At 40.1% G+C, this 11345-nt stretch overlaps 1 protein-coding gene across 2 annotated transcripts in view; it reads right to left on the minus strand.

Moving 5' to 3' along the window:
* The window catches only part of LOC126091922 (trifunctional enzyme subunit beta, mitochondrial), a 101993-nt gene extending 91077 nt beyond the window's left edge, over positions 1-10916 (minus strand). For both annotated transcript variants that reach the window (XM_049907242.1, XM_049907241.1), the window contains exons 1-4: positions 10767-10916; positions 10551-10660; positions 10114-10282; positions 2478-2665 (exon numbers count right to left, since the gene is read on the minus strand). In XM_049907242.1, the coding sequence (XP_049763199.1) occupies positions 2478-2665; positions 10114-10282; positions 10551-10620 (427 nt within the window). In that variant the 5' untranslated portion in view covers positions 10621-10660; positions 10767-10916. The remainder of the gene's footprint in view (positions 1-2477; positions 2666-10113; positions 10283-10550; positions 10661-10766) is intronic.
* Positions 10917-11345: the final 429 nt, after the last annotated feature.

An 11345-nucleotide genomic window follows, 5' to 3' on the forward strand; every position in this document is an offset into this window, starting at 1 on the left:
CTCCCCATGGGTGCCACCCAACCACAGCCACTGGGCTGCATTGCCTGCTGCTAACGAAGTGAGGTCTTGTTGACATGACGGCACTATCTCATTCAGGATACCGTGGAAGACACACACTCATCCACCATGAAGACTTTTTGAGCCCTCACCTGTGAGAGACAATCAGAAGTACTGTTGATCAAGCGCACATGCACGAAGGGAAAAGAAGCTGAGGCTCCTCTGAGTGTACAACAATGGAGTTATAGTGTCCATCGTTTCCGTAGTGTAGTAATCCGTTGCCAGGAATCCCCGTGTCCAAGTCACGACGAGTGCATACTCCATGTCATAAATGAGGAGTGTGCAGTGCAGGTATCAACAGTGTGATCTGTGCATGATCAGGGAGCTACCATCCTACAGGTACTTGACAACCCCTCCACTGCTGCCCGCCCCCCCCCCCCCACACACACACACACAAAAACGGATAGCTATCTTGCTGGGGTTTGGATGTACTATGACAAAAAGGAAAAAAGCGTGCAGGGTGTAAGGGCACAGACATGGAGCATACACCACAGTGGGCAACCATTCCTGCACAACATGCACTTCTCTAAAATTTGGAAAATATCGCAGTTCAAACACAATAATGGGGACCATATACCCTATCAGAAGAAAGATAGCAGCAGGAGTGAAACCAGAAATCAAGATCAAGATCATGAACCAAGTCCATGCAGACTTCGCACCAGAAGGACCATCCAATGGAAAGTCAGAGGAGATTCACCAAAGATTAATGAGCCCCCAGGGTGATGTGTGTGAATTTTTCATCACCCATACAAACTTCACCACTGAAAGAAGACCAGTCAGTCACCGTACACAGACATCCGAAAATCTGTGAGAAGTATCACCATATTCTGATAACACATGTAGGCCCATATGCAACAGATGTCAGATTGTTTGTAATGTCATTTGTGAATTACTGAATCAAGTACTGAGCCACACACACACCCCAACAATGTGCACTGCATATTCACCATACACCCACCCATCTTCACCTTCAATCAGTGCCAACAATGGGATGAATTCTCATTAGGCTAGAAGTTAGCAAGAGCATGGCACTTAGTGTAATCCCTGATGCCTGGCAAAACAGGCCACCACCCATAAACATGATGCGGCATCACTCATTCTACAGAAAGTCACCCCTTCACTGGACAACTACTCCAATCCATTTTCAACACTGAGCTAGGACTAAGCAAACAACACTGGCTTTAAAACCAGCTCAAAATAACATAACTCCACCATAGTGCTGAACACTATTGACACTGATTAAACAATAACTATACCTCTGACTCAGGCAGTGTGAGCTCATGGGATATGGACCAACACATGAACCTTCCACAACAAGCAACAACTGTGTTTACAACCTGACATTTGTGAAACTTTAAATTTATAATCTTAGTTGTGACAAATATCTGGCTGCACCAACAAATTTCACTCCTAGGCTCCAACCTAACCATGCACACAGAAATTGTAAATATTAGGGGAAAAATGGATGAATATTCACAACAGGATTATACATTTCACTGATGTGTGCTAAGCTACAAATCTTGTCTGCCATCACAGTCAGTATTTTTGCTTCTACATATGTTGGCTTCAACTCCCAAATTCATTTACCAACCTAGCCTGGACCTTGGGCAAACCTAAAGATTAGAATCACCACGACCAGGATTTTGTAGCAATTCTATTGTCTTACAGTCTAAACAAACCATTGCCAATTACAACATACGGGGTGCAGGAGGGGGGGTGGAGGGTTGGTGGTGGTGGTGGGAAAACAGTGAAACAGAGCCTAATCACACTCCTGGAGACAAAAATCACAACACATTCGGCAGACGAAACAACCAAATATTTGTGACAGAATACAAACGTTAATACTTCACTCACAGAAATTAAGAGCTGTGCTATTGCATCCAAGCACAACCACACCCTCTCACACAACGAAGAATAGAAATGGGACTGCAATTTAAGCCGCGCTCTTCCATCCAAGTTAATTCACATCCCTGGAGGAAAAATAAAAGCTACACACGACATTGTCACATATTTGTGACAACAAAAATTATATGCGAAGGAATAGCTTTTCTTACTCCTATGCTTTATGTATGCACATGACAAATGCAATGTTGCAATTGGCTGACTAGATCACGTGTATCTTGCTTGCTATGAATAGTGAACAGAATCAAATCAAGTAGCCACTATCTTCATTTCCACAATTTTGAAGCTGACATGCTGTTTGGTGACTTGTATATTATAAAAATCTGCAGTTTTGTTGATACAGTACAAGAAGTACCTCTTCAAAATGTGGTCGATTGTAGTACAGTTTGTAATATAGCCGCAGGAAGTCACAAAACAAAATACAAAAATTTTACTAGAATGAAAAACAAATGTAACCTGAAATTTAAGCACACAAACAAGAAGAAATTTGTTTTGGTAAATTAAGCTCAATGAAGTACCTGTTGTTATGGCAACATTTGAACTAATGCATGCCATTGTCACAGTGTGGGCAGGTGTGTTTAATGGATATCCAGCACAGAGAGCAGCATCACGTGCAATATTACTAGTCTTCACTTCCTGTATAACTGTACCATATATTATATACTCCACTAAGTCCTGTGGTATTCCAGTCTTTCTTGTAATTTCTCTGGAAACAACAACATGACCTATAATTCCAAACATCTTTCACTTTTTCTCAAAGCAAAATACTAGAGCTACTCAACACACCTAAAGTCAGTGCTAGTAACAGAAAAATCTATATAATGGTTAGGTCAAATGATATATACTACACACAGATGTATTACTAACTAAACAATGACCTGGTGACACAGAAATCTTGTTTTCTTCTATTAGTGTTTGGAATGACATTCTATCAGCCAACAGGTACATAAACATGCTTAACCTAATAAACTTCGGAAAAACATTAACTTATACTCTGGACTTTGCAAACAATGGAAGACACATGAGCACACTTCACATTTACTTCGTAGACATTAACTCAAAGTCATTGATCCACATTCAAATATTTAAGCTTCAGTTTGCCAGACAGTTTCCTTCTACATTTAATCCTCCCCAGGGGACACTGCACTGTCAAAGGCACCTTCTGTGCCAGACAGGTAGGCTTCTTTGTTCTGAGGAAGTGGGGGCTATGCCAGCGACAGCATAAATAATGGAAGGTTCACTTAAACTTGATTCGCCTTGACAAAGAAGGCAGACAACATGTGTTTCACACCAGGGAAAGGTGAGGGCAGCTCTACAGTCTAGGTTGTCAATCTCCTGAAATGGAAGCCTGGTCCTTCTAATCGAGTTGAGTGCAGGGTCAGTACCCCTGCTCTCTGAATCATCATCATGAATAACTTAACACGGCACAGCAGATTGCCTCACAAAAATGAACTGCACCAAGGAAAAGAAGTATGGATACATCGGTGCTTAAGGGGGGGGGGGGGGGGGGGTTGAGGACGCCAAACTGTGACTTCGAGAAGGAGAGGCACCACAGCACATTTTAATTTGCACTGTCTAAACTTTTAAAAATAAACTCATAAAACTGTCAGCATGACCAGGAAGGATTCAGGATTCACACTCATAGTAGCGGAAAAAAAAATATTTTTTAAATGTGAAATTTGATTATTTTTTCACTTACTGTTGGCTGCATTTGTTGCTATAAGTACACTTTTCTTCATAAGTAAGAGAGATTCTTCGATGAATTTTGCACAGCCTACAAACCATACTTACAGGTGTATGAAACTCTAGAATTTATTTAATCTATGGAAAAATGACTGGGCTGTTACGTTTTAAACTTGGTGTTTAGAGAAAACTTGAATTTTGTAGTTAATTATCTGTATTTTTACCACAGTTTTTAACAGATTTGGGAAATTCTAGAGTACCTACACCAGCCTACATCCTTCTGAATCTGCTTAGTGTATTCATCTCTTGGTCTCCCTCTACGATTTTTACCCTCCATGCTGCCCTCCAGTACTAAATTGGTGATCCCTTGATGCCTCAGAACATGTCCTACCAACCGATCCCTTCTTCTAGTCAAGTTGTGCCACAAACTCCTCTTTCTCCAATTCTATTCAATACCTCCTCATTAGTTATGTGATCTACCCATCTAATCTTCAGCATTCTTCGATAGCACCACATTTCAAAAACTTCTATTCTCTTCTTGACCAAACAATTTATCGTCCATGTTACACTTCCATACATGGCTACACTCCATACAAATACTTTCAGAAACGACTTACTGACCATTTAATCATGTTAACAAAATCATCTTCTTCAGAACCGCGTTCCTAGCCATTGCCAGTCTACATTTTATACCCTCTCTACTTCAATGATCATAAGTTATTTTGCTCCCCAAATAGCAAAACTCCTTTACTACTTTAAGTGTCTCATTTCCTAATCTAATTCCCTCAGCATCACCCGACTTATTACAACTACATTCCATTATCCTCGTTTTGCTTTTGTTGATGTTCATCATATATCCTCCTTTCAAGACACTGTCCATTCCGTTCAAATGCTCGTCCATGTCCATGTCCTTACAATGTCATCAGCGAACCTCAAAGTTTTTATTTCTTCTCCATGTATTTTAATACCTACTCCGAACTTTTCTTTTGTTCCCTTTACTGCTTGCTCGATATACATATTGAATAACATTGGAGGAGAGGCTACAACCCTGTCTCACTCCCTTCCCAACCATCTGCTTTCTGTACAAATTGTAAATAGCCTTTCGCTCCCTGTATTTTACCCTGGCCACCTTCAGAATTTTAAAGAGAGTATTCCAGTCAACATTGTCAAAAGCTTTCTCTACATCCACAAATACTAGAAATGCAGATTTGCCTTTCCTTAATCTACCTTCTAAGTTAAGTCGTATGGTCAGTACTGCCTCACGTGTTCCAACATTTCTACGGATTCAAAACTGATCTTCCCCGAGGTTAGCTTCTACCAGTTTTTCTATTCGTCTGCAAAGAATTCGCGTTAGTATTTTGCAGCCGTGACTTATTAAACTGATAGTTTGGTAATTTTCACATCTGTCAACACCTGCTTTCTTTGGGATTGGAATTATTATATTCTTCTTGAAGTCTGAGGGAATTTCACCTGTCTCATACATCTTGCTCACCAGATGGTAGAGTTTTGTCAGGTCTGGCTCTCTCAAGGCTGCCAGTAGTTCTAATGGAATGATGTCTATTCCCGGGGCCTTGGTTCGACTCGGGTCTATCAGTGCTCTGTCAAACTCTTCATGCAGTATCACATCTCCCATTTCATCTTCATCTACCTCCTCTTCCATTTCCATTATATTATCCTCAAGTACATAGCCCTTGTATAGACCCTCTATATACTCCTTCCACCTTTCTGCTTTCCCTTCTTTGCTTAGAACTGGGTTTCCGTCTGAGCTCTTGATATTCATGCAAGTGGTTCTCTTTTCCCCAAAGGTCTCTTTAATTTTCCTGTAGGCAGTTCTATCTTACCACTCTTGAGATAAGCCTCTACATCCTTACATTTGTCCTCTATCCATCCCTGCTTAGCCATTTTGCACTTCCTGTCGATCTCATTTTTTAGACGTTTGTATTCCTTTTTGCCTGCTTCACTTACTGCATTTTTGTATTTTCTCCTCTCATCAATTAAATTCAGTATCTCTTCTGTTACCCACAGATTTCTACTAGCCCTCGTCTTTTTACCTACTTGATCCTCTGCTGCCTTCACTGTTTCATTCCTCAAAGCTACCCATTCTTCTTCTACTTTATTTCTTTCCCCCATTCCTGTCAATGGTACCCTTATGCTCTCCCTGAATCTCTGTACAACCTCTGGTTCTTCCAGTTTATGCAGGTCCCATCTCCTTAAATTCCCAACTTTTTGCAGTTTTTTCCTTCAGTTTTAATCTACAGTTCATAACCAAAAGATTGCAGTCAGAGTCCACATATGCCCTGGAAATGTCTTACAACTTTAAACCTGGTTCCTGAATCTCTGTCTTACCATTATATAATATGACACCTTCCAGTATCTCCAGACTTCTTCCATGTATACAACCTTCTTTCATGATTCTTGACCCAAGTGTTAGCTATGATTAAGTTATGCTCTGTGCAAAATTCTACCAGGTGGCTTCCTCTTTCATTCCTCACCCCCATTCCATATTCACCTACTAAGTTTCCTTCTCTCCTTTTTTCTACTGTCGAATTCCAGTCACCCATGACTATTAAATTTTTGTCCCCCTTCACTACCTGAATAATTTCTTTTATCTCATCATACATTTCATCAATTTCCTCATCATCTGCAGAGCTAGTTGGCATATAAACTTTTGCTACTGTAGTAGGCGTGGGCTTCGTGTCTATCTTGGCCACAATAATGCGTTCATTATGCTGTTTGTAGTAGCTTACCTGTACTATTTTTTTATTCATTATTAAACCTACTCCTGCTTTACCCCTATTTGATTTTGTATTTATAACCCTGTATTCACCTGACAAAAGTCTTGTTCCTCCTGCCACCGAACTTCACTAATTCTCACTATATCTAACTTTAACCTATCCATTTCCCTTTTTAAATTTTCTAACCTACCTGCCAGATTAAGGGATCTGACATTCCACGCTCTGATCCATAGAACGCCAGTTTTCTTTCTCCAGATAACGACGTCGTCCTGAATAGACCCCGCCCGGAGATCCGAATGGGGGACTATTTTACCTCCGGAATATTTTACCCAAGAGGACGCCATCATCATTTCATCATACAGTAAAGCTTCATGCCCTCAGGAAAAATTATGGCTGTAGCTTCCCCTTGCTTTCAGCCGTTCCCAATACCACAAAAGCAAGGTCGTTTTGGTTAGTGTTACAGGGCCAGATCAGTCAATCATCCAGACTGTTGCCCCTGCAACTACTGAAAAGCCTACTGCCCGTCTTCAGGAACCACATGTTTGTCTGGCCTCTCAACAGATATCCCTCCACTGTGGTTGCACCTACAGTACAGCTATCTGTGTGGTTGAGGCATGCAAGCCTTCCCACCAACAGCAAGATCCATGGTTCATGGGGTTGACACCCCCTAAAATTTAGAAAATGAAACGTGTGTACACTGTTTTAGATAGGAACACTGAGGTACGGAATGGGAGTTGTTGCACTCCAGGAACCAGGTGAAAGAAGGGGTCAGGTTCACGGGTAGAAACTATCCCTTTATTCTAAGGAAAAGATGATACAACTTAAGAGTATGGCATTGTAATGATGGATAGGTAAAAAATAATGCCCCAAGCAGCAACAGAACAAGGAAGAAGAAAACTGTTGGGGAAATTTGTAAGCTTTCGGAGTCAGTGGCTGTTCCTGGCAGAAGGGTTGAAGGGAAAGGAAAAGGAATGAAGAAAAAGTTCTGACAAGGTTTAGTAAATGGGGAGAGTTCCAAATATAGCAAGGAGCCACAGGTCTGGGAAGACTTGCCAGATGGGATGAGAAGGAAAGGCAAGTCTGCCCTGACTCGGGGCAACTTTTCTGAACTCCCCAGTTTTCCTAAACGTCACCAGTCCATTTGTTTCATCCTCTTCCTTCCCCTTCACCTGTTCTACCACTGGCTCCGAAAGCTTGCAAATTTCCTTAATCTAATATGGAAAATGCGTGGACTTACTAAGCAGCTTATTCCGATTCTGGCAATTATCTAACATGAGAAATAATGAGGCAGAAATAGCTGATGGAAGAAATATAACTATAGTGAAATGGAATACAGAACAACTGAAGGTTGGTCTACTGTTCAAGAGTATCACGACAGACGTAAGTTATATACAAAAGATGGTGTGACTATACAGATAAAGTATGGGATGCTATGAAAAATGCCTTTTGAGAACAGTATGTAAAGTATTGTGGGAATCAAGGAGATTTAGAAAAGAACAGTGGCATAATGGGAAAAATAGACAGAAATACAACAGGAGAAGAAAGTAAGGATGAAATGTTTACAACAAAATACTCAATCAACTCGGGCATTATATAATTAAGACAACAGGGGCCGCAAGGATACGTAGCAAGAAGAAGAGAGACGCCACACAGAGAAAGGTAAGAGGAAATAGACAATTTTAAAGAGAAATTAAAGTAGTAACTAAGAACAATAGCATGTAAGGACAAAGAGGAAAATTTGGCAACAGGTAAACCAAATGTCCTGAATGTACGAAGCAAGTACTTCAAGGGAATTTTCAAAGGCAATACTACTGCCAGATGTAAGCAGCTACACTCTTATTCCGTAGATCTAAAACATGAAACAGCTCAGATTAAGAGGAAGGACAGAAGATATTACACTGCCTCAAGAATTACAAAGCATAAGGCACTGATGTAATTATCACAGAACTGTTGAAAACTGGGGAAACTGGTTTCTATACAGAAATCCACAAAATAGTTAAGATGGAATCAGGAAAGAATGGCAGAAGAGTGCACATTAGGTATAATTAAACCAATGAATAGGAAAGGAGACAGGACCAGTTGTAATTATTACTAAGCAATTAGACTGCTGAATGTAACCTATTAAGTTTTCTAACACTGGAAAATCCAGGATGGAATGTAGCAATAGGATGAAAAGGAAAGTTGCTACTCACCATATAATGGAGATATCGCGTCGCAGATTGGCGACAAAAAGACTGTCGCAAATAAGGCTTTCAGCCAGTAAGGCCTTCGTCGTGCCCCCCCCCCCCACACACACACACACACAAACACACACACACCATTGCAGTGTGGCTTCTGTTACCCGTGACTGCAGTCACGTGTTTGTCAGTCTATTTTTGACGAAGGCCTTGCTGGCTGAAATCTTCGTGACAGTCTTTTTGTTGTGTCTATCTGTGACTCAGCATCTCCACTATATGTTGAGTAGCAACTTTCTTTTTCATAATATTGCTGCTATACTCTCTCTCTTGCAGCGACAGCTCACCGTGTCCATACTGGGAAGGCTGCAACATTTTACGATCGGAACTAACCCAGACCTTGCACTACACTACAGAGCAATCAATAATCACAACTCAGATTTTAGGAGGGGCTCACTATCACATTAGTCAAAAGTTTACATACTCAATCTTCTCTCCGTTTCATAGCGAACTATGATTAAGATCAAAAGCTAGCTACAAGTTAAAATCTACATTAGGCCTAGCATATTTATCAACCATCATATTTCCTCACACTGTGTGTGTGTGTGTGTGTGTGTGTGTAATAGTAAAATTGCAAAATTATAGGGTCACGATAAGGGCAGCTTTAACTACAGATTTTACTCATGAGCAGCAGCAAAGGACATTTCAATAAAAAATCCTGCAAAAGACCTATGGGGCAGTTCATATAACAATGGTTTCTGGACATCTACACAAATGCCACACTGGACTACTCCATAAAAGGAGCTGACAATCTAAGATATACAAAAAGTAGGAGAATAGCCTGCCTTGGTCATGTCCTTAGGGCAGATACTGAAAGAATGGCAAAAAAAAAAAAAAAAAAAGGTTTTTGAATAGTAGCTGGTATGAACACAACAGAGAGGAAGATCATGTAGGCAGCAACTAGACAGAATGGGAGAAACTTTAAAGAGGCCAAGACCAATTAAGTGTTTTAAGGCTATAAGAAGATCTGTATATCCTGCATCTAGTATTGTCTTAAATATACTAGATTCACCTATTCTTGTCCATTCACACAATAACTGAGAAGTAATTTGTAATAACTGTACTGCACGCGATCTTGATTAAAAAACAAGATTTGATGGAGGCCTAATTCATTGTCGAAATCTTAAGTTATGGAAAGTTCCAAACACATAAACTGCACCTTGCTCTTCTTAGCCCAGATTTATGAGACTAACGTCATCACGGCGTACTTTACTAATTATTGAAGAAACTTTGTATCCCATAAAAACAGGTATGGTGATTTATACAGTTCCCCTAATGAACAGCTTATCAAACTACAATTTATACCACGATTACAGAGCCTGAATAGAAATCATTATATACTTCTTTCGCAAATACAAGCTCTCACAAATTCTGCACAACAGCAACATGTAGAAGTTACAGTGCACCTCCCATAAAATTAATTATGCTAAAATGATATAAACATTCTTGTAGCAAAACCGAAGTAATCAAACTGTTACGTCAGTGCAAGTGCGTATACTTACAATAATGCATTTTTTGCCAACTCATGTGGCATTAACTTGGCATAATCTGTTCCGGACAGCAGGAATGGTGTCCGGACCCCATCCACGAAAACTACATTCTTCCCAGTCTTGTCCACAACTGATTTCTTTCCAGGTGCAGCAGAGGTAACACTTAAACATCTTGCCGGGCCTGTAAATTTTTGTTACATTTATGACTATTGGTGCTATGGCACCAACAAATTTCCAAAAAAATCTTAGAGAGAAATTTGTTGGGCAATAGCAACAGCCCAGGTACTATAAATAATAGGTGTGAACAACAGGCGAATTATTGCTACAGTCGGTCAAAGGTTAACGACCAACTGAGTGAACCTTGTACCACAATACTGCGAACGAGTACAGGAATAATATACCTAAAATTAAGTAGCAACTATTAATCTGTGTATAAATATGAAACTTGCCCGAAATAACAGGGGAAACTTTAAGCGTACTCCTCAGCAAGCCATTTCCAACAGCCATGCACGCCATCATCCCTACACCAACGGCCGAAACTGAAGTCTCGGCCTCTTTCCTGCAATACAAAGTTCGAGTTAGTCTTCTAAACTATTGTAAATAAAAACAACTAAACATATCTAATTAAGATTTAGATTAGTCAAAAACTTGAATAAATGGCCTACACTTCGTGACAACAGCTACAAAACACAACTCTACTGGATGAATTAAGAATCTCGAATGACTGCTGTGCTCCACTGAGTCGTATCGCACGCCGAAGTTCGATTTCCCTGCGCTAACGCATGCGCACACGGTTCTCGTCACAAAAAATTACGTTTTTACTACAGATTTTGTATATATCACAATTAAAAGTGCGAAATTCAAAATCTTGCTGATACCCCACAGGAATGATTTACAAATGTGAATAATGTCTCAACTACCCATTTGAATTTGTATCTAGATCGAGTCACACATGATGGAACGGATCTCAAAGCTAATGCTCAAAATGGGTTTAGAAAGAACAGATCCACAGAAACGCAAGTCTTCTAATTTATGAAAATGGTCCAAAATGCCTAGGACAAGAATGAATTAAGCTACGGGATATTCTTAGGTTTATCTAAAGCGTTTGATCTAATCAGCCATGACTTATTGCTTATGAAACTAGAATTTTTATGTGGGCCGGGGACTTGCCTTCTAATGGTTCAAGTCGCATCCATCTGATAGACAACAGAAAGTACAAATATCTCATGACGGAAAAAACTATC

The sequence above is a fragment of the Schistocerca cancellata genome, chromosome 7, assembly GCF_023864275.1.
Source record: "Schistocerca cancellata isolate TAMUIC-IGC-003103 chromosome 7, iqSchCanc2.1, whole genome shotgun sequence".
Classification (NCBI taxonomy): domain Eukaryota; kingdom Metazoa; phylum Arthropoda; class Insecta; order Orthoptera; family Acrididae; genus Schistocerca; species Schistocerca cancellata.